At 44.2% G+C, this 25,022-nt stretch overlaps 1 protein-coding gene across 3 annotated transcripts in view; it reads right to left on the reverse strand.

Annotated features, from left to right (window-relative positions):
* Positions 1-156: 156 nt before the first annotated feature.
* mef2ab (myocyte enhancer factor 2ab) overlaps positions 157-25,022 on the reverse strand; it is a 31,519-nt gene continuing 6,653 nt past the window's right edge. Inside the window, exons 2-12 of one of the 3 annotated variants that reach the window (XM_084405221.1) lie at positions 24,436-24,579; positions 23,625-23,809; positions 18,984-19,187; positions 7,784-7,918; positions 6,035-6,212; positions 5,675-5,734; positions 4,576-4,718; positions 4,442-4,468; positions 3,656-3,773; positions 3,415-3,541; positions 157-1,455 (exon numbers count right to left, since the gene is read on the reverse strand). In XM_084405221.1, coding sequence (XP_084261347.1) covers positions 1,146-1,455; positions 3,415-3,541; positions 3,656-3,773; positions 4,442-4,468; positions 4,576-4,718; positions 5,675-5,734; positions 6,035-6,212; positions 7,784-7,918; positions 18,984-19,187; positions 23,625-23,678 — 1,356 coding nt within the window. In that variant the 5' untranslated portion in view covers positions 23,679-23,809; positions 24,436-24,579 and the 3' untranslated portion in view covers positions 157-1,145. Of the gene's footprint in view, positions 1,456-3,414; positions 3,542-3,655; positions 3,774-4,441; positions 4,469-4,575; positions 4,719-5,674; positions 5,735-6,034; positions 6,213-7,783; positions 7,919-18,983; positions 19,188-23,624; positions 23,810-24,435; positions 24,594-25,022 lie in introns of those variants that run through there. The other 2 variants (XM_084405222.1, XM_084405223.1) reach the window with 2 other exon arrangements.

Below are 25,022 nucleotides of genomic sequence, written 5' to 3' on the forward strand. Positions count from 1 at the left end.
ACCCTGCATGCTTCTGTGGTGATGAGGGAAAAACCTCAAACATCATCAAAGAATTCACATCCTGTTAAACAACCTTCTACAGACGTAAACAACCTAGTTAATCATTATATACATGAAAAGTATAAAAGCGACAGAGCTGATTAACATGATGTTTATTGCCATTTATCATGGTGTACAAACTATAAAGGGGTCAGCATCTTGATTTGTGAACAAAATTAAGACAACCAGTAGTAGGAGTTCCATAGATTGCATTGACATCAAGTGTGAAATGATTTTGTATGGCATGTAAGAATATTTACTAAATCAGTAAAGAGGAAAAAAATCTAGCCGCAAAACTCTAAACATCATCTCATGGGAGACAGTGGGCTCAATGTTCACATAACAACTAGTAAAAAGGACTTAAAGCTCAACTGTTCCTTTACATTCAGCAGAGTCTGAATAAAGGATAAAAACATATTTAAATATAATGTATATATTTTTAAATGCTTGTTAAATACAGGGTTTTTAAAGTAACAGTATTTACATCATATCAATTATATTAAACATCTAATTCACAAATTAGTTTTCGAATTATCTGCAAAATTGATATTTTTAAACCGCGTTCTCTTACAGAGGGATTGTAGTTTTAAGAAAGGCAATTTCTTGATTTTTTTATCTCATTTTATCATCCTTTAGGGGTGTTAATAGGCCTTGGTGGGACATTTTATCATCTTTTCTCCACAAATCTTGAGATATCTGAAAGTGTCATTTGACTGACTGTTGATGATTGAAATGCAGATACCTGAGAACACTCCACAGAGGTTTTTTAAGTTTTAAGATTAAGCAACTCCCAATCAATATTTATACGCTTTTGATTGAGGATTCAGATAAAAACACAAACAAAAACACTTGTAAAGATAATATACTGCAAATAATGCAGCAAGGCTAATCCTCAATTGACAAAAAAATAATAAGTGTAAGACACTTCATAACTTAGATCTTTAACGATATGAAAATGTACATTTTAAAACACCTGCACACATTTACAAGAACTTTCACTGCTGCTTTAAAGGCGTCCTCACATTGTTTGTTGCACAAAACGTGATAGAGCAGCAGTCTGCATATCTGTCGACAGAAATTTGACTTGTTTAAAGAGCCATTCACTGTCAAGTGTCCCAGCTGTCGGTGCGCATGCGTTTGACTGAGTTCTCCATCTCGGGCGATGATCTAGTGCCCTGTGCTGATATAGCGGTGGCCGTGTGAGAGTCCAGCCGCTGGTCCTCGCGGTCACTGCCCTCATACGAGCTCCCAGAAGAGCTGAAGCTGTCGGCAGGAGAACGGTCCTGCGTGGAGTTGGGCCGCGGCCTGGCGTGGATGGTGGGGTACACCGGGTGTCTGGGTGGGGAGACGGGCTCTGATTTGATGTTGATGCAGACGGTGGAAGAGTCAGAGGCCTGAACTTGAGGTTGTGTGGTTCTAGAGATAACAAGGACGGTTATCAGTATTTACACTACCATTCAAAAAAGTTTCGGCTGAAAGAATGTAAAATACATCTAAAGAATGTATTAAATTGATAGAAAGTGACAGTAAAGACATTTGTAATGTAATTTTGATTTCAAATTTTCTTTCTATTCCTCAATGAATCCAGAAGAAATGTATCACGGTTTCCACAAAAAAATACTGCAGTGTTTTCAACACTGATAATAATAAGATTTATTTTTCCTGAGCAGCAAATCAGCATATTAGAATGATTTCTGAAGGATCATGTGACACTGAAGACTGGAGTAATGATGCTGAAAATTCAGCTTTGCATCACAGGAATTAATTACATTTTAAAATACATTCCAATAGAAAACAGTTACTTTAAATTGTAATAATATTTCACAATTTTACTATATTTTTGCTCAAATAAATGCAGCCTTGATGAGCATTCTGGGTGAGACTTCTTTCATCAAACATTAAAAAATCTTACCGACCAGTTAAAGATGGTCAGGCTTTTTTTTCCACTTTTTTCACTTTTGAATAAAAGAGAAACTGAAAGAATGCTAAAACTGCTTAAACTGGTTTTACAGGTCGGAACAGATGAAATAACTCCACTTTCACTTTTCAAACAACTTTTTTTTTCTTTTTTTTAACTCTTCTTTTGAATGACAAAAGACTGAAAGTATTTGCCAATGTGCTTTAAAGGGCACCTATTATGCAAAATCAACTTTTACATGGTGTTTGAACACAAATGTCAGTTGGCAGTGTGTGAACACAATCACCCTACAATGATAAAAATCCACCCACTCCTTTTTTTTAAATCCCCATTAAACCAAAGCAGTCTCATTGGACATGCCGTTCGGTGTGACATCACACTGCTAAGGCCCCGCCCACGGTCGCTGACTGACAGTCCTGCATTACCATAGTTTATTACCATAAACTCGTTTGCTCTGCGCAAATCATTTCACTCCAGACTGCTTTGTGAACGAGGGTCAATACAAAGGGAAAATACAAAACACGGCTTTGCTAAAAAGTTGTAATTCGAGGATGAATCAGTACCAACTGTTCGGGATTCAGCTTTCAGTCTCCGGAGCAATACTGGTCACGGCAGTAATGAAAGGGAGAGCGTGCACTTTATTACAGTTCATAGGAGTTGTTTTTTATGGATATAAAGTTGACCAGTTGATTAAGCACCCCCAGAAAAGTCATAAGTCTGTATATGTTTACTGTTAGTTGTAACGAGTGTTTTGTGTAATTCACTGTGTATGTTGATGATAACGCAAGGGAGAGAGAGTTAATGGATTACACACTTCTTGTGTTGTGATTTATTCAGCTCTAACAGTGATTTTCTGGAGTGAAAATGGACGCTTCAACTTTTGTGTGATGTACAATAAACTTCATAAAACACATTAGTAAAGTTTTGGCCATAATTCGGACGGGGTTCGCTACAACAGGCTTGTAGTGGATAAAAGCAAGGTGACAATATAAGTTATAACCGTAATCAAACTAAACTTATTCCTGTTCTATCTCCATGCAGCACATATTCTCTGGCTCTGTAGGCATTATTGTCCGAACTGAACACCGCTAGTACAGTTGTGTGAGATTGTCCTGATTTGTTGCCACCGGAGCATGAGCTCTTGAAGCTCCGCCCTCTTCTTGAAAGGGGGCCGGGAGCAGCAGCTCATTTGCATTTAAAGGGACACACACAGAAAAGGCGCTTTTTTGCTCACCCACCAAAACTGGCAATTTTAACATGCTATAAAAAATGATCTGTGGAGTATTTTGGGCTAAAACTTCACATTCACACTCTAGGCCTAGGGACATCAGAGACTTATTTTACATCTTCGTAAAAAGTAGCATAATAGGTGCCCTTTAACACTTTGGGTGAATGAAGGAAATTCAAGCCCAAAATAAACCACAATGCGGCATCACACCTCTATGTTGTGTTCTCACCTCTGAGCACTGAACCCTGGCTGACTATGTTGGCTGTGTTTCCATGAAGACCCTGGGCCGGATGTGACATCGTCTGATGAACTGAAGCCGTGTAAAGAACTGGCCTCTGCACTGCTCAAGGCAAAATCTGTAAGGAATGAAAGAGTTAAATAGTTAAATAGTCTTTCGTAGTGACATGAGGTCCAGGAGAACAGAACCTGGTGTTATTAGATGATTTATTATGTTTAGGTCAATGATATACCTGTACTGAATGATGAGGTCATGGCTGAGTACACAAAGCCCTGGGGATGCAGACTGGGGGTTGCCATGGATACCACAGGAGTAGTCAGTGATTGGCTGGACTGAGAATTGTCTATTCTCTGAGGTTTAAATAGAAATGGTGGAAACAGGGGTTGATTTGTGTGGAGATAAATGGGCAAAAAAAAAGGTATTTACAGACAACAACAAAATTATATTCAATCTATACTCACTATTCATTGTTTATAATACATCACTATTCATCACACATCACTGTTTTGCAAAACAATGCAGAGAGCTGGAGTTTTTCTGAATAAAACATTATCAGATGGATGGATCGATCGAGTAGACAGACGGACGGACAGGTGGATGATGGATGGACGGACGGACAGACAGACAGACAGACAGATAGATGGATGGATGAATGAATAGACATACAAATAGATGGATGGACACTGACAGACAGATGGGTGGATGGAGTAGATAGTCAAATGGATGGATGGATAGACAGACAGACGGATGGGTGGATGGATAGACAGACAGACGGATGGGTGGATGGATGGAAGGAAGGACGGAAAGAAATATGGATGGATGTGTCTTAAGTGTCCAAATAATCTGTGGTTTTCAGTTAAACTATGTTAAAGCTTTGACTGTAATGTGTCAAAGAACCACTAGATGGCCTCAAAGCATGTAAATGTTGAACATTAGCCAGCTGTAATAAAAGTGATTTTCTTAAAATTTTCATGACCTAGATAATGAGTCATTGTTGAAAAGCTCAAAAACCCCTTACCAAATGCTCCTCTCCTTCTTCTGGCAGCTTGCAAGAAAAAGATTTAAGGGGCGTTTCAGGCAGGTCAATACTCTCTCATTGTCTAATGATTTCAGGATGTTTCTCTGACACATGGCAGATAAAGCTGCTCTCACCAGTGAAGAAGCGCTGCTCTTGCACGCAGGAGGAATGAGCACTCTCAGATCAGGTTTGCGTCCCACTGTGGACGAGGCTTGAGGTTTTGCAGAAACGACTTTTCCCATTCTACTTCCTTCCGAGCCACTGACGAAGCCATTGGCTGAATAAGGCACAATAAAAAGGGAGATTATTACAAGTTTGGGTGAGGTGTGTAGGTTAACATAGTCATAGTGAGCATAGTTAATGCAGTAACGTAGTCAGATGATGTCAGATGATGTTTTATTATTTTTGAAAGAATGTTTGCCAAGGCTGTATTTTTATTTGAGCAAAAATACAGTAAAAACAGCTAAATTGATGTGAAATATTATTACAATATAAAATAAGTGTTTTATATTTAAATAATTAAAAATGTTATTTATTCCTGTGATGCAAAGCTGAAATTTCAGCATCATTACTCCAGTCTTCAGTGTCACATGATCCTTTCTGTGATTTCTAATATCCTGACTTGCTGCATCCTTTGATTAAAAGAAATTTCAAAAGAACAGCATTTATTTGAAATACAATTCTTTCGTAACATTATAAATATCTTTACTTTGATGCATCAATGCTGAATAAAAGAACAACAAAAAAAAAAAATTTACTGAGAGAAAAATCTGAATTGTTTTCTATGGTAACTGACAGCATATATAGAGTTTAACTAGTCTTTAAACTGGAGTGTTTCATTAAAACAGAAAAAGGGCCTCAGGAACACAGGAAGAACTAGTAGATAAAGAAATCAACTTCCATGAGGTCGTGACCTCACATCCTGCCCACACAAGTTATTCACACACAGAAACACATTCGGTATCTCTGACAATCAGATACTTTCATAGAGGGTTAAGAACAACAAGTACAGTATGTGCAGTACAGTATAGTGAAAATCTGATGGCTTCATGCTGATAATACAGTAAATCTGTCTACAAAATACAGATTTTGCTCTTTAAGAAACATTTATCTGGTTTGAATGTAAATAGAATTACAGAGCAAGTTTAGAAATAAATTAAACAAACTGTTACTTAGTGGAACTTTATCATCACGGTCAGACACATTGTATAAGTTAACCAAAAATGCACCTACCCACATGACTGGAGTGCACACCATTTGGAAGTGGGACGTCCGAGGAACCTGGTATACCATCTGGACATAAATGAATCAAAGAAACAAAACCTTCTGTTAAAGACACTTAAACCTAAGAGATATAAATTAATATTTAATTTCAAACTGTATGAGTCCGATTCCTTAAAGCATAGTTTGACAAGACATACACACTATGAACCAAAGCAATTTTGATATTTACCATGGAAATGAATGATTATCATATTCATCAACCATTGGCATTTAAGACTACCTCAAAACCTCACTGGAATTAGCATTGAACACCACAGCATTATGATGGTATTGCGTTGAAAAATGTATGGTAATGATGTAGATCCTGACCCATGACAGCAGTGCTGTTGGTGCTCTGGAAGCCGTTGGAGGACAGAGACAGTATGTTCGCCCCGCTGAGGGACACTGGGGTGTCCAGGGAGCTGTCTGTACTGTAGGGAAGGGTGGCAGGGTTGGTGACGGGCAAAGTCAAAGGCATGGAGTAACTCTGGTGACCCAAAGCAGCCGGCTGATGGAGACAGAGAAGAGACAATATTGAGAGAGACGTCCAGAGATGAAGTTGGATTAAAGGCACACTTTGTAAGTTTCACCACTAGAGGTCGCTTATTCAAAACAATAACAAAGGCGTGGCTTGATGACACTGTGAGCTTGGAATCATGAGTTGCAGTCTTCTTCTCCACAGCCAATGGAAACATCCGACGGGACTCAGGCAGAAATGATGTTCATGGGTGAGCTAATGTATTAAAGTTGTATTAACGTTACTGTGGTGTGAAGCAGGGCGGAGCCAAGAGTCTGGGACATTTTACGTTGCTGTCTTCTTTATCATGCTTATGCTGCAGTCGGCCGCTGCCGCTCCTTTCGTATTGTTGTTTATGGCTATTTTATGATTATTAAAGTTAATATTTAATGTCCGTCTCCTTCTTCCCTAAACTTGAACATTGTTACAGTTACGTTTGATCACTTAAATTCACATTATTTTAGTTACTAGTCATACAAGTCACTTTATTTGATGAATTATACGTCAACGCAGGGCTGTTTTACTTTGTCAAAACAATCATGAAATACATTTGAGTGTGTTGAAAGTTTTAACGTTACTCTGTGCGTTCACTCAGTGGCTGCTATGAGACACCAGTTCTTTGCGTCTTTGGTGTTTTCATGGAAATCAATGGTGACATTGACACGGGCCGTTTCACTGGTTAAAATAGCTGGTTTCTCTGAATTTAAAGTCCCCCTGTGGTGAAAATCAAGCTTCTGATGTTGTTTATATGTCTGTGTGGTGTTTTTAATGTGCTTTAAGACAAACCATGTGCAAGTTCATAAGTCAACACCATTGCTGAGTATTTTTAAAACTGCAGTGAACCAAAGACAGTCTCAAAAACACGGTTTGAAATCGCTGGTGTTTCTGACGTCACAAACTACCTTGTAACCAATCACGTCAAAGGGTGATCATCAACGAGTGGATCTCCGAGCTGCTGTGAGTGAGTGGAGGCGGGGCTAATTTACATATTCATAGAATCGCGTATACTAAATGAGGCAAGGGTGTAGAGTTACATTCAAGCTATTTTAATGCATGACACATTTTTTATCAAGGAAAAAACTTTTAAATATGCCATTTTGGTGATCATAGATGAGTTTTAAAGACTAAAATGATTGACTACAGGGGGACTTTAAACATTGTTGGAAACATTTGGAATAATATAAGTACACAAGTGAACAAAATTTCTAACACTGTTTGGTTTTTGGATATTTTAATCCAAAAATCCTACATATTGTGCCTTTAAACAAGAAAACATTTCAAATGTTTCCCAAATTAGAATCACGATAATAATAATAAAAACATTTTAGTTGCTATGACTTTCCTATGAAGGGGGGCTGCTTTTTAGTGGGTCGTTACATACCGTATGTGGTTTCTAGGATGTTCTTGACGGTTGGAACTAGGACATGCTTCATAAGACTTCAATAAGACTTTCAAAAACATTGAAATAAACAAAATTTTTGCTACCCCAAACTTTTGAAAGGTAGTGTACATAACAGATGCCACGAAAAACAAAAACAAACCGTGTATCACACTTTGCTTACAATTTTATGATTTCTCATCATATTGTCAAACTCTTCATTAATCTTCTGATATTTCTCCTCCGAGTGAGGCGTGAGGACATATGAAGACTCTGGATCTGGGCTGTCACAACCTCTGTGTTCCTTCTTGCTCAGCACCTGTAGGGAGCAGCAAAGAATGATGTATGATGGGATTAAAAATCTACATCACATTGGAAATGAAAGGTCAAACTGAGTGCAGGTATTCAGTCGATGCAGAATATTTTCAGACCTGTTCCAGAACATTAGAGTGCTAAAGTAAAAGTGTAAGAGCAGGACAGTTATTATCTCATCTCATTAAGCTTATCTCATCCTCAGGTGTCTGTAATGCTGTAACTCTGTGCTTTAATGTTATAACTGGGCTTATTTTACACCAATGACTTCAAGAGTTCACCTAAGAGATTCTGACTCTCTATTAATCTGGTAAACAAATCTACTCTTTATATTAGTAAATCCAAAACCAAAAAGATATGCAATGACTGATTTGACAGAATCTGCCCCGAGCAAATCATCATCATCACCGACTCCAGGCCGTCTAGGTTTGATGGCTATAGGATGTTGGAGAAGTTAATGCATTCCATGACCACTTTCGGTCTAGTCATTGAGCAATCAATGTGAAAGGGTCCTCCAATGGTAGACCTCCAATAAAAGTTGATAAATACAAAAATTACACAATAATCACTGAGAAATTGGAATTAAATCTTCTGGTATACTATAGAGGAGATTCTTGTTTATTTTGAGTTTGATGCTTCATTTGATCGAGCACCTGCCAAGTCTTTTGGATGTGCGCACAATTTCTTTTTTGAATACTATAGAGGAGACACATGAAAAGCAGGAGGCAAAAGCAAAATTCTTACATTTAAAACATGGTAGGGTATGCTAATGTGAGACCAGCACACATAACTTTGATTCAGAAGTGCATTCCCGGTACACGCCAGCGATTCGTGATTAATAGACGCTAACGAGTGCGGCGCTTGCCAAAAGTGTCACGTCCTTGACTGATAGTATCTCAGGTTTCCTTGGTATGAATGTTGGATAAGACTGGATCTTTATTTTTAGCTGCAACCAATTAGCACCACTCGCAGAAAATCTGTTCACATGACTTCAGCACCAGCATTTAGCTACAGATAGCTAGACGCTGAACATTCACCATTTACTTTAAATCTGGCATCTCAACAGAAAATAGTCTCACAATCACAACAAATATTGCGAAAACTACTGGAAAAATATCCAAACTTTTTTACTGGTACCTTGGCAAAAGGACAAGCACAGAACAGCCTTGGCTAGGCTTCACATGTTAATTGTAAATGGAGCAAATGCATGTGACAATGAAGATGTAATTTGAGCACATGCCTCACAGAAGACCGAGATCTATAATTACTCCAGCCTGCGTGCTCGAGATGCAGACACAACTGTTTGTTAACTGCATTACAACAACGGTAAACGCAGCCCTCATCTCCAGATGCTATACTGCTACAAGGTGCATTTGCGTAATCTGTTAAAGGCCCTTCTGTGAGATCCTAGTGAGATCCGATATGGGTCATAACAGTGAAAATACAATTACAGATATCAAGAATGATAGTTTTTACTAGATGAAATTCAATTGTTGATATCAAGAATTAGCATTTTAACTAGTGAAAATAGTATTACACATATCTAGAAATGTCATTTTTACAGGTAAGAATAGCTATGGTAATGAATATTAATGAGAACGGGATTTCCCATACTCCTCTTTAAGCGCCAGTATAGGTCAAAAATGGAGAAAAAACATCCAGTCAGAGAAACGCCTCCTTGTTTATTTATTTATTAGTTTGTTTGATTTTGTTTTGTCAGTTTCCACAAATCCCTTCACTCGATTGGGATGTTCTCTTTTATTCTGAATGGCAAGGGCAGTGACTGTAACATCGAGCGTATTTTGCAGACGTATTTATACCGATTTCATTAGGCTCCGAAAATTCTTCAAAATGAACACAAAGAATGGTCTCAGCTGCCATAGTTGCAACTCTTGCGTCATCAGAACAGGGTGTTCAACGCACCACCGTTTCCGTTTAAAAAAAGTTTTGAAGCTTTTTGTCGGGCTGAACGCAGGCCAGGTCAGATCGTTTGTGTTCTCGTTTTTGTCTTCAAAACGAAAATTTTTGTTTTCTTCACACTTTGTTCTAATGCATCAAATGAAAACACAATAGTAACACCTTTTTCAGTAAGGGGCAATATTTTCCCGCTTAAATCGATTTTTTCCAGTGCATTTTTTACCTTTACAAACTACTTTATAATATAAATAATGCTTTAAATAAAATAAAAATTCAATTGAGAAATATGCAATGATGGTAAAAAACAAAGCGGTGGCGGCAAGTCACTGTCTTCATTAATTTATTCAGTAACGAAGCATCGATCTCTATGCACAGTCTGTGTCTATATTTGTTCTTCATGCTAGTAAGTGCTGAATCCCCAATTTTACAAAGGTAGGCTACATGGTCGAGAACGGCAGTAGGCTATAGCGTGATTAGCCAAGGCAGCATTGTTGAGTGAATGCAGTCAGTTTTGACTGCAAAAGATGAGGTAATTTGATCGGATGTCATGTATTTACAGCATTTTACCAGCTAGAAATACATGCTCAGTTTTAATGTCATTTTTAAGGTGGGGTAGAATTAAATGAATGCAAAACTCAGCATTTTGTTCGCATACCCCCTTCTGTCACCTCACATACTCCCAGGGATAGGGAAGATTGGGGCACAACCTAACGTGGGGCTAGTTGTAACACCCTTGTTTTAAATACTTCCACACATGCTAGCATGACGAAACTTAGTGTATTTACTAGATGCCATATCAACACTATAGAGAAAAAAATTGCGCCAAAATTAAAATCTTTGGAAGATACCAAAGTCTCCGGCACGGACACAGGCGCAGACACCACCATCTCCGGCACGGACACCAAAGTCTCCGGAACAGACACCACCTTCTCTGGCACGGACACCGGCACTGACACCAGCGCGGACACCGGCGCGGACACCATCGTCTCCGGCACAGACACCATCGTCTCCGGCACGGACACCGGCGTCTCCGGCACGGACACCGGCGTCTCCGGCACGGACACCGTCGTCTCCGGCACGGACACCATCGTCTCCGGCACGGACACCAGCGTCTCCGGCACGGACACCGCCCTCCGGCACGGACACCGACGTCTCCGGCACGGACACCGACGTCTCCGGCACGGACACCGGCACGGACACCACCGTCTCCGGCACGGACACCATCGTCTCCGGCACGGACACCATCGTCTCCGGCACGGACATCAACGTCTCCGGCACGGACACCAGCGTCTCCGGCACGGACACCATCGTCTCCGGCACGGACACCAGCGTCTCCGGCACGGACACCAGCATGGACACCGGCACGGACACCACCGTCTCCGGCACGGACACCAGCATGGACACCGGCATGGACACCACCATCTCCGGCACGGACACCATCGTCTCCGGGGACACCAACGTCTCCGGCACGGACACCATCGTCTCCGGCACGGATACCAGCGTCTCCGGCACGGACACCGACGTCTCCGGCACGGACACCAGCGTCTCCGGCACGGACACCATCGTCTCCGGCACGGACACCAACGTCTCCGGCACGGCCACCGCCGTCTCCGGGGACACCAGCGTCTCCGGCACGGACACCAGCGTCTCCGGCACGGACACCAACGTCTCCGGCACGGACACCAGCGTCTCCGGCACGGACACCAGCGTCTCCGGCACGGACACCAGCGTCTCCGGCACGGACACCATCGTCTCCGGCACGGACACCAACGTCTCCGGCACGGACACCATCGTCTCCGGCACGGACACCAACGTCTCCGGCACGGACACCATCGTCTCCGGCACGGACACCAAAGTCTCCGGCACGGACACCATCGTCTCCGGCACGGACACCGGCGTCTCCGGGGACACCAACGTCTCCGGCACGGACACCAGCGTCTCCGGCACGGACACGGCACGGACACCATCGTCTCCGGCACGGACACCAGCGTCTCCGGCACGGACACCAAAGTCTCCGGCACGGACACCAGCGTCTCCGGCACGGACACCGCCGTCTCCGGCACGGACACCTTCGTCTCCGGGGACACCAACGTCTCCGGCACGGACACCAGCGTCTCCGGTACGGACACCGCCGTCTCCGGCACGGACACCAGCGTCTCCGGCACGGACACCTTCGTCTCCGGGGACACCAACGTCTCCGGCACAGACACCAACGTCTCCGGCACGGACACCGGCGTCTCCGGGGACACCAACGTCTCCGGCACGGACACCGACGTCTCCGGCACGGACACCGGCGTCTCCGGCACGGACACCATCGTCTCCGGGGACACCGGCGTCTCCGGCACGGACACCATCGTCTCCGGCACGGACACCATCGTCTCCGGCACGGACACCAACGTCTCCGGCACGGACACCATCGTCTCCGGCACGGACACCAAAGTCTCCGGCACGGACACCATCGTCTCCGGCACGGACACCGGCGTCTCCGGCACGGACACCATCGTCTCCGGGGACACCAACGTCTCCGGCACGGACACCAGCGTCTCCGGCACGGACACGGCACGGACACCATCGTCTCCGGCACGGACACCGCCGTCTCCGGCACGGACATCATCGTCTCCGGCACTGACACCGGCGTCTCCGGCACGGACACCATCGTCTCCGGGGACACCAACGTCTCCGGCACGGACACCAGCGTCTCCGGCACGGACACGGCACGGACACCATCGTCTCCGGCACGGACACCGCCGTCTCCGGCACGGACACCTTCGTCTCCGGGGACACCAACGTCTCCGGCACGGACACCAGCGTCTCCGGCACGGACACCAGCGTCTCCGGCACGGACACCAACGTGCCGGAGACGTTGGTGTCCCCGGAGACGCGTCTCCGGCACGGACACCAGCGTCTCCGGCACGGACACCAGCGTCTCCGGCACGGACACCATCGTCTCCGGCACGGACACCAACGTCTCCGGCACGGCCACCGCCGTCTCCGGGGACACCAGCGTCTCCGGCACGGACACCAGCGTCTCCGGCACGGACACCAACGTCTCCGGCACGGACACCAGCGTCTCCGGCACGGACACCAGCGTCTCCGGCACGGACACCAGCGTCTCCGGCACGGACACCATCGTCTCCGGCACGGACACCAACGTCTCCGGCACGGCCACCGCCGTCTCCGGGGACACCAACGTCTCCGGCACGGACACCAACGTCTCCGGCACGGACACCAACGTCTCCGGCACGGACACCATCGTCTCCGGCACGGATACCAGCGTCTCCGGCACGGACACCGACGTCTCCGGCACGGACACCATCGTCTCCGGGGACACCAACGTCTCCGGCACGGACACCAGCGTCTCCGGCACGGACACCATCGTCTCCGGCACGGACACCGGCGTCTCCGGCACGGACACCAGCGTCTCCGGCACGGACACCATCGTCTCCGGCACGGACACCAACGTCTCCGGCACGGACACCATCGTCTCCGGCACGGACACCAAAGTCTCCGGCACGGACACCATCGTCTCCGGCACGGACACCGGCGTCTCCGGCACGGACACCAACGTCTCCGGCACGGACACCAGCGTCTCCGGCACGGACACGGCACGGACACCATCGTCTCCGGCACGGAGACCGCCGTCTCCGGCACGGACACCATCGTCTCCGGCACGGACACCAAAGTCTCCGGCACGGACACCATCGTCTCCGGCACGGACACCAACGTCTCCGGCACGGACACCAACGTCTCCGGCACGGACACCATCGTCTCCGGCACGGACACCAACGTCTCCGGCACGGACACCATCGTCTCCGGCACGGACACCAACGTCTCCGGCACGGACACCATCGTCTCCGGCACGGACACCAAAGTCTCCGGCACGGACACCATCGTCTCCGGCACGGACACCGGCGTCTCCGGGGACACCATCGTCTCCGGGGACACCAACGTCTCCGGCACGGACACCAGCGTCTCCGGCACGGACACCGGCACGGACAGCAGCACGGACACCACCATCTCCGGCACGGACACCATCGTCTCCGGGGACACCAACGTCTCCGGCACGGACACCATCGTCTCCGGCACGGACACCGTCGTCTCCGGCACGGACACCGCCGTCTCCGGCACGGACACCGACGTCTCCGGCACGGACACCGACGTCTCCGGCACGGACACCGGCACGGACACCACCGTCTCCGGCACGGACACCATCGTCTCCGGCACGGACACCATCGTCTCCGGCACGGACACCATCGTCTCCGGCACGGACATCAACGTCTCCGGCACGGACACCAGCGTCTCCGGCACGGACACCATCGGCACGGACACCATCGTCTCCGGCACGGACACCAGCGTCTCCGGCACGGACACCAGCATGGACACCGGCACGGACACCACCGTCTCCGGCACGGACACCAGCATGGACACCGGCATGGACACCACCATCTCCGGCACGGACACCATCGTCTCCGGGGACACCAACGTCTCCGGCACGGACACCATCGTCTCCGGCACGGATACCAGCGTCTCCGGCACGGACACCGACGTCTCCGGCACGGACACCATCGTCTCCGGCACGGACACCGGCGTCTCCGGCACGGACACCGGCGTCTCCGGCACGGACACCATCGTCTCCGGGGACACCAACGTCTCCGGCACGGACACCAGCGTCTCCGGCACGGACACCATCGTCTCCGGCACGGACACCAACGTCTCCGGCACGGACACCATCGTCTCCGGCACGGACACCAAAGTCTCCGGCACGGACACCATCGTCTCCGGCACGGACACCGGCGTCTCCGGCACGGACACCATCGTCTCCGGGGACACCAACGTCTCCGGCACGGACACCAGCGTCTCCGGCACGGACACGGCACGGACACCATCGTCTCCGGGGACAACAACGTCTCCGGCACGGACACCATCGTGTCCGGGGACACCAACGTCTCCGGCACGGACACCATCGTCTCCGGCACGGACACCGGCGTCTCCGGGGACAACATCGTCTCCGGCACGGACACCAACGTCTCCGGCACGGACACCAGCATGGACACCGGCACGGACACCACCATCTCCGGCACGGACACCAACGTCTCCGGCACGGACACCGGCGTCTCCGGGGACAACATCGTCTCCGGCACGGACACCTTCGTCTCCGGGGACACCAACGTCTCCGGCACGGACACCATTGTCTCCGGCACGGACACCTTCGTCTCCGGGGACACCATCGTCTCCGGCACGGACACCAGCATGGACACCGGCACGGACACCACCATCTCCGGCACGGACACCATCGTCTCCGGCACGGACACCAGCATGGACACCGGCACGGACACCACCATCTCCGGCACGGACACCATCGTCTCCGGGGACACCAACGTCTCCGGCACGGACACCGGCGTCTCCGGCACGGACACCGGCGTCTCCGGGGACAACAACGTCTCCGGCACGGACACCATCGTCTCCGGGGACACCGCCGTCTCCGGGGACACCGGCGTCTCCGGCACGGACACCGCCGTCTCCGGCACGGACACCTTCGTCTCCGGGGACACCAACGTCTCCGGCACGGACACCATTGTCTCCGGCACGGACACCTTCGTCTCCGGGGACACCATCGTCTCCGGCACGGACACCAACGTCTCCGGCACGGACACCAGCATGGACACCGGCACGGACACCACCATCTCCGGCACGGACACCATCGTCTCCGGCACGGACAGCATGGACACCGGCACGGACACCAGCATGGACACCGGCACGGACACCACCATCTCCGGCACGGACACCATCGTCTCCGGGGACACCAACGTCTCCGGCACGGACACCGGCGTCTCCGGCACGGACACCGGCGTCTCCGGCACGGACACCCCCGTCTCCGGCACGGACACCAGCATGGACACCGGCACGGACACCACCATCTCCGGCACGGACACCATCGTCTCCGGCACGGACACCAGCGCGGACACCGGCGCGGACACCAGCGTCTCCGGCATGGACACCAACGTCTCCGGCACGGACACTGGCACGGACACCACCATCTCCGGAACGGACACCAAAGTCTTCGACACAGACACCAATGTCTCTGGCACGGACACCAATGTCTCCAGAACTGACACCAACGACTCCGGCACGGACACCACCGTCTCCGGAACGGACACCAAAGTTTAATGCGCTTAATGTGGGCTGGTGTGGCTACCAGTGATGCGCGGGTTGATCCGAAATGAGCGGGTGCCTGCGGTCACCCGCGGTTACCCGCGGTTACGAGTCATCCAAAAATATTTTTAATGATATTCGGGTCGCGGTCGGTCGGGTCGTTTGAAATAAAGATGCCAATTAAACCTTTGTAATTTATATAGTACTAGACACAATTTTCTATGAAATACATAGGCCTACACTTTTTTGGCTGAATAACTGGCGAGATGACGCACAAGCTCAGTCTGCAGGTAGAGATGGAGGCGGCAAGAGAAAAGGTGAAGACTGGGGAGTGGAAGCTGTTGGAGTGTGGGAGACATTTGCCGAAATAATGAAAGATGATGACCAAAGTGCTGGCTTTGTCATGTGTACTTCTTGCGATGCTATTTACACATTTGATAGCCACAAAACTGGCACAACCAACCAGGCACGGCGCCAGGATTCCAGTTTTGGATAAGCCAGACCAACAAAATTAAAAACGTTAAATAAAAAATAAAAAACCTTATCCAATCACTGCTTAACCTAATAAAAAATATTGACTAATATAGCCTATGTTATATTATCTGTGCGTATACATAATATAGATTTTAATAGCTTGATGCTCTTTAAATATTTTGTTGCATTGTTAAAAGTTTAGGACAGACCTATCCGCGATCGCTCTCCATGGTTCTGATCAAAGAAGAGCGCTTTGGAATCTCCATTATCATACCTGGGCTGCGTTTTCCGATAACATTGTCTCTTAGCGCGCTACGAAGACTCTTAAGGTATAACTTAACTAAAGGTATACTACCACTAAAGGTATATCATTGCTAGGCGTCTTCAGGGCTATCATCCACTCGCGAGGCAGAGGCGCTGGCGCCCTCCTAGCAACGGCGCTGTTTTTGGTAAAACATGATTTTGATGACTTCATTAAGTTTTGTTTTATAGAAAACTCTTTTAAAAAGATTTTCGTTTTGTATAAATTGTATCTTAATTTTGATCAATGTTTTATCAATCAATCGCCTGTATTTAATGAATAAGAAGCAAATATATAGCAGGCAATGTAATAAGGTGCATGCAGGCACGATCACTTGCATTGCACGTGAACTGGAGGGCGCCGAAACTCAGCTTGTGCCTCACATATTTGAGAAATATAGGCTATATATTACAGAAAGCTTGAAATGTCTACTTTTAAACGAAAATATTCAAACCAAAATAAATAGGCTACTCTCTGATTATGTAATCCAAATGAAATGTGCATTTCTCTCTGGCGTTCATGGCGAGTCCGAATTGTCAACTTCATCTTTGCAGCGACACAGAAAACACCAGTTTATTACTAAACAATTAAATGTCTCCTTGCTAATTTAGACACATTCATAATCATTACTTTAACCGGTTCTTTGTGGCAAGCTTTATGTGTGCGGTCATAACGCTTATTATCCTGTAGACTATAGCCTATTTAAGTAATTAAATTAATATAAAGGGGCGAGTTGTCCACGAATGGCTTAAATCAACAACTACTAGTCGACTAGAAAAAAAATGAGTCGGAGGCAGCCCTTATTCCACATTTTTTCGAACCAGCAGCAGGCCATTCTGGGTTGAGCGAGCGACCCTCGGAATGAGCGAGCGGAGCGGAATATTCAGAAATGCGCTCTCCGCTCACAAGCTCTGATCGGACAAAGCTCACTGTCTGCTGAACTTGCGCAGAAACATCAAAATAGACATAGCCAGCTTTTTAAAACTAAAATTTAGACTATTTTAGTACAAATTATGAGCTTATTGACTTTATAAATAAACTTTGATAAATTAGATTATATATTTAAAAAAAAATCCAATGACGCTACGATGAGCATTTACTACTTTTAAAAAATGCGGGTCAGGAAGCGGGTCGGGTACAATATTTTATTTTTTATTTTTTGCGGTCCGAGTTGCGGGCGGGTTAGTTGAAAACGTCGGTCGGGTGCGGGTTGTTTATACATTGACCCGCGCATCACTGGTGGCTACAGTACCAGGGCTGAATTTCAGTCCCAGTCCGCCCCTGACAGTTGCTGTTCTAGCCAGAGCAAGTGGATGTTGCTAATGTCAAATTTACATAATTGTGGTTGTGATTTATTTCTGTTATAGTTGTCTTCAGCCATTTTTATGTTTGAATTTACACTGTGAAAAACAAGGTTGTGTTCCATATTGTGATGTTCAGCAATTTTAACATAGTATAGTATTGTCAATAGTATTGTCATCATATCAGTGTAGATGTAGATGGACCAAAATAAAAACATTAAAATATCAAGTAAATAAGCATTGTGATACTTGGTGCCACAGTGACACTCTTGTCCCAAAAAGTATTGCTACAATACTCAATATGTTGTCCCACGGTGAGTCATTTTTCCCTGTTGCACCTACACAAAATTTGAGGGTTCCCCCACCTGCCAAATCCCACTTTAACCACTGGTCATAAGATTCAGAAGAAATCAACCACTACTAAAAGAGATATCTGTGTAGGGAAGCACATTAAATGGGTTGTATGCAATCTGTATATCTTAATTCTTAATTCTTGTTTATTTTATGGAATATCGCAGAGTTTATTGAAAATGATTTATCCGTGCACATTATTATTCATGTGCCCTCGTAATCTTTGTTTTAAAAAATGTTCTCTTCCTCTTGCAGCGTCATCTCTTCTCTTCTCTGATGATGTGTTTACTGGCGTGAGGGCGGTACAACCTGTCACTCACATGAGAACCACCAATAGCAAACCAGCCAATCAATTCTCAATGGACAAAATCAAGTCCCGCCCTACATTTTTTCTTGTTTGAGAAGCTGATTCACTCGGATATACTTCACAACAGGGAAGAAAAGACTACCGCAAATTCCATTTCATGCCGATTTTAAAATCTTTAATCTTTTTCAATCAGTTTGAAACTGGTAATTAAATCAGAACAAATCATAACTGAGATTTAATTTTGCTTTTGAACTGCGTAGCCACTTACTTCCACAATGTCAGAGTTGGTTCTGCTCTCGTGTGGTTCATTGTATTCCGTGTATTTCAGCAAGACTTTGTCCATGTCCGTGCTGGCGTACTGGAAGAGCTTGTTGGAGCTGTTGAAGATAATCAGGGCTATTTCACAGTCGCAGAGAACACTGAGCTCATACGCCTTCTTCATCAGACCAAACTTCCTCTTCGTGAACGTCACCTATGAAAATGATAGGAGAAACAGCGGAAATCAGAGCAACCTCCTTAAAGGTGTATATATTATCATCGATGTCATAGATATCAAATAAAGAGTTCAAGTAACTTGAGGAGATCTGTTCACTGTTGACTCATGTGGTTTTTGCACAAACCAAAAGACACATCTAAAAAAAGCTATATCTAAAAACAGAGAAATCTGTAAATTATGGACGTAGAAACAAATATTGAATTCTAAATGTCTACCTCTACATGACACTATTTATTAAGAAATGATTACTTGTTTTATTCAGCAAGGATGCATTAAATTGGTTTAAAGTGAGAGTAAAAACATATATGATAAAAATAATAAAATAAAATTAACAATAAAATAAAAACAAATGCTGTCCTTTTGAACTTTCTATTCAACTGTTTTAACATTGATAATCATAAGAAATGTTTCTTGAGCAGCAAATCAGCATATTAGAATGATTTCTGAAGGATCATGTGACACTGAAGAGGAAGATTGGATGAAAATTCAGCTTCAACATCACAGGAATAAATAATAAAAAAATAAAAAAATAATATTAAAAAACAGAAAACACTTAAGAACATTTAAGAAAATCTTACAGACACCAAACTTTTAAACGGTAGTGTAAATAAAATGAAATAACAATTCCAAGCTTTTAATACTCATACAGCAAGTACTGTGATTCTGTGCTGTTTTTCTTTTCTAAGTGTGTTCATTAATAGTATCAGAAGAAGTCATTCTTCACGGCCATCTGATGGGACCCAGCTGTCAGAGTTGCCAGATCTTCTCATGTTTCCTGCCAATTATCACCCTCCCTGAGGAATCTCAAGCATCGCTACCACTTCACAGCTGAGGGACACATTCTTACAACAGTGCATGAAACACTGAGAACAAACTCCTTCAATGTTTGCTGTCAATGTCAAAGTGTATAATCACATTTGAAAAAGCTTTAACATAGAGGTGAATGAGGAATGATTAGCGCTTTTGGATAATAAACGAAAAAAATGATTTACAACGTGGAACAGAATGAAACACTGAAAACTGGACTAATGATGCTGAAAATTCAGCTTTATCATCACAGGAATAAATAGCATTTAAAATATTTTAAAATAGAAAACATTTTTTTCAAAACTACAATAATATTTCACAATATTACTGTTTTTACGTTATTTTTGATCAAATAAATGCAGCCTTGATGAGCATAAGAGACTTTCCCATCATTCTCATATAAAATAAAGTACAAACACTGTACCTGTCAAAAGGTACACCATTGTACTTTATTTAGGGTGCACATTAGTACCTTAAAGGTACATATTATTACCTGAAGTGTACATATTAGTACCTTAAATGCACATATTAGTACCTTTTGAAAGGGTCCCACCCCAGTTTAGGCTTTTTACATCAGACTTAAATAAATGAAGCCTTAAATAAACTTGCTGATATTGAATTTCTAATAATACTGTATAAAACAAACACTAAAAGCACTTCATACAGTACAGAGGAATTATTAATTTACACAGGAATATATTTATATGTAAAAAAAAAAAGGAATATATATAGCCTATATATATGTAGGCTATATATACATATGTAAAAAAAAAAAAAAAAAACCTATAAAACACACTGTGTGTACCAAAAATAATCTTCCGAAAAAGAGCGCTCAGACAAAATAGGGTCTGTGGAGCTGGTTAGTATTATAAATGTAGATCACAGTGCAGACTAGGTAAATTCAGGCTTGTCTCTGTGGTTTTTGCTGTGAGTGATGGCCATCAGGGGCAGAGAGAGAGAGAGAGAGAGAGAGACTGTACAAGCCCTCAGACTGACTAGTCTTCTAATGAGAGATGTGGAGCCCTGAACTGCTCTCATTACTGCGACCACACCACTGGAACTGCAGTCCGCTGAGGAACACACACAAGAGCTCCTGTGTGCAGACGCATGGAGTCTGACCTGTGCATTCATTAAACACGCTTATGAGACATGGGGCACTCCTGAGCGGTCATTTGAACAGAAATAAATCACGTATGTTAGGATTGAAGGTGTGGGACGTTCCTGGTGCTCCAATGGTCTACAAAGATGAAGGGGTTTGTAAGAAATCTTTTTTTAAAAAAGGCATCTAAACAGATTGAGCTTATGATGATACATTTGGCTGCATCTGATGCTGTTCATTAAAGTGGGAATAAATGGAAATTGTAAGGATTCCTTAATAATTGTGGTTTAGTGAAGAAACGTTCTGAATGATTTAGTAAATGAGTCGCTTCAAACGAATAACTCGTATAAGTTTGTGTCTGATTTGTCAGTCTTTTTGACCAATTCCTTTAAAATAATAGTTCATAATACTGTAGTTATCCGCTCATGAACCGGATTGTACTGGACTCTGTTGTTGTGTGCAACCAGCAAGGAAATTAAAAAAATGGAACTGGTTCTTGATTCCAAATCTTAAAGGGATACTCCACTTTTTTCGGAAATAAGCTCATTTTACATCTCCCCCAGAGTTAAACAGTTGAGTTTTACCGTTTTAGAATCCATTCAGCCGAACTCCGGGTCTGACGGTACCAGTTTTAGCATAGCTTAGCATAGATCATTGATTCTGATGAGTCCAGTAGCATTTCTTTCAAAATGACCAGAGAGTTTCAATATTTTTCCTATTTAAAACTTGACTCTTCTGTAGTTAAACCGTGTACTAAGATTGACGGAAAATGAAAAGTTGCGATTTTCTAAGCCTATATGGCTAGGAACTACTCTCATTCCAGCGTAATAATCAAGGAACTGTGCGGCTGTACCATGAGTGCAGCAGGCGTAATGATATGACGCAGCGCCTGAAAATAGTCCCCAGCTCGGTAACTTCTTCCAACGTGACCGGGACTAAGTTTGTCTAACCTATTAGACCTATTTTCAGGCGCTGCGTCATATCATTACGCCTGCTGCACTCATGGTACAGCCGCACAGTTCCTTGATTATTACGCCGGAATGAGAGTAGTTCCTAGTCATATAGGCTTAGAAAATCGCAACTTTTCATTTTCCGTCGATCTTAGTACACGGTTTAACTACAGAAGAGTCAAGTTTTAAATAGGAAAAATATTGAAACTCTTTGGTCATTTTGAAAGAAATGCTACTGGACTCATCAGAATCAATGATCTGTGCTAAGCTATGCTAAAAGTGGTACCGTCAGACCCGGAGTTCGGCTGAATGGATTCTAAAACGGTAAAACTCAACTGTTTAACTCTGGGGGAGATGTAAAATGAGCATATTTCCGAAAAAAGTGGAGTATCCCTTTAAAGGAGAACTCCGGTCAATTTTAACATTGAGCTAATTTTTTTGTACATTTGGAGTGCTGTCAGTACAGAGAACAACGACAAAAATCGGTGCTGCCTACACTTGTTATCCTCGTTTTAAAATTTGCACCCTGTTGACTTCAATGGGGCAAGTTTTAAACCTGCTTTTAGCCTCTTAACATCCTTGATGTGTCATTACAAGTGCACAGGTCATGTGAGTGATTCCTTCTGAGTGAACGCGGGTGAATCTGACTGCAATAGATGTGAAAGAAATATATAAAAAATGATGTTTATTCAGCCAGCGCACATACCTGTATTTACATCCTGTTTTCGGTCGAAGTCCACAGTAATCGATTGTCAAGTTCACGCGCCTAGGTTTAGTACCTATGATCACGCGCGTGAACTCGACAATCGACTACTGTGGACTTCGACCGAAAACAGGATGTAACCGATTTTTGTCGTTGTTCTCTGTACTGACAGCACTCCAAATGTACAAAAAAATGAGCTCAATGTTAAAATTGACCGGAGTTCTCCTTTAAGATTGATATCTAGAGACCAGTAACAGTAATATTGTTCATGTGAAGATAAAGCTGCCATTTTAGCATCATTACTCCAGTCTTCACTGTCACATGATCTGAAAACAGTTATTTTTGTGGAAACCATGATACATTTTCTTCATGATTCTTTAATGAATAGATGAAACCGAAATATTTTGAAACTAGAAGTCTTTACTGTCACTTTTGGTTAACTTAAAGCATCCCTGCTGAATATACAGGAAGTATTAATTTCTTTAAAAAATCTACTGACCCCAAACTTTTGAACGGTTGTGTATCATTTTTGCAAATGACTGAAATAGACATTTATCAACACAATATTTATCTATAACAGAAAATGTGCAAGGTTCTTTGTAGATTTAAGAACTGATTCACTTATATTTGGCAAAGTATGGCGAATACATTAGTCTATTTATCTATAACAGAAAATGTGCAAGGCTCTTTGTAGATTTAAGAACTGATTCACTTATATTTGGCAAAGTATGGCGAATACATTAGTCTGTTGAAGTAGCAGCTCAAAGCTTTCTTATTTCAGATCTATATAGACTTGGAAAACAATAGATTCATTTTTTCCTACAGGATTTGTAAAGCAGACGTCCTCATCTTACCTGTCTGTTTCTCTCATCCATTATGCGGGTAATCTGTATCTTCTTTCGGCCCATTGTCACTTCCTTTTCTTTCTTTTTGCTAATGGAAATCTTCTTTTCTCTCCCGTGGTTATGGTAGTTTAAGTTTAGGTTTTACTGCATCGTAAGAAAACACCTTCTCTCTGCATTCTTCACCACAACAGAACCTGCAAGAGATGCAAGGAGCTGTTAGGCACTGTACAGAATTCACATGAACAAATAAGAGTCTGCAAGCAACATTTCAATGTCACCTGTAGCATAACCAAACACATTTTCGAACGTGTCCGTTTTTAGAGATCTCTCTTGTAATCTGATTTGCTGGCTGGTGTAAACAACAGCAGTATTATCCTAAACACACTGGATTATAAGAGCAGGAAAAGTCCCTGTCAACATTGTTTATCATTAACCTGAATTCAAGCCATTTTATTTCCCATTAAAACCACATCATACAGATGCTAGTGCACATAATCTACCACAATCCCTCATACATCTAAAATTACAACATGTAATCTGGGGAATCCTGAAAGAAAACCATCCATCATCACTTTAATTTACAGCGCATGTTGTCGTTTCCTTCCAGAACTGTACAATAAACATCCAAGCCCAAGAGAGAGATAAAACATTCCATGAAGGTCTTACTTTTGCTTGTATTTATTCCTCACTCAGAATGCTTCCCAAGAAATATAAAAAAAGATCACTCCAACTGTTTATGGAGTTCATAAGATCTAAAAACTGGCTGCAAGGACTTTTTTAAAGCGGGTCCTTCGGAAACCTGTTTGTAGAGAATTCCCACCTGATGTTCCCAGTGAAGGAGCGGATCTTGAGATCTGATGGAAGACAAAGGAACAACACCCGTATTCCTGCACTTTCACACCTTCCCGCTCAGCTCCACCGTTACCAGGGCAACCAACGAGATGCCTTACATATGATCCATCAACTCTAAGTGCAAAGAGAAGCCTGTTTAAAAGAAGGAACCAATGCGATATATATCACTGTATATTTCAGCCATGTTTAATAGGAGTGTAAGTTTGGATTTCATGTGAATAAAAATAAAAATATGGTGTTATACAAAGTGCCATATCTTACTTCACAAGAGAAAAGTTTTAACTTTTTTTTATTGTGAATTATTTACCTAACAGATGAAATGCATGTGGGAATGATATGCTATTCAAATGCTAAGAGATTCATCATGCAAATATATAAGTGAATTTCATAGCAACGGTGAGATACACTGTGACTTTGAGCCGCAAAGGTTTTGCATTAATGTAGTTTGCATAGTGGTACTTTCACTTGTTTAAGAGGGTTTGCATCTGTGGTTAATAAAACATCAGTTTTCAAGGGAAAAGTGCAACCAATCCATCCATCCATATTCCTATCTAT

Source organism: Rutilus rutilus (genome assembly GCF_951802725.1).
Source record: "Rutilus rutilus genome assembly, chromosome: 3".
NCBI classification, from domain to species: Eukaryota; Metazoa; Chordata; class Actinopteri; order Cypriniformes; family Leuciscidae; genus Rutilus; species Rutilus rutilus.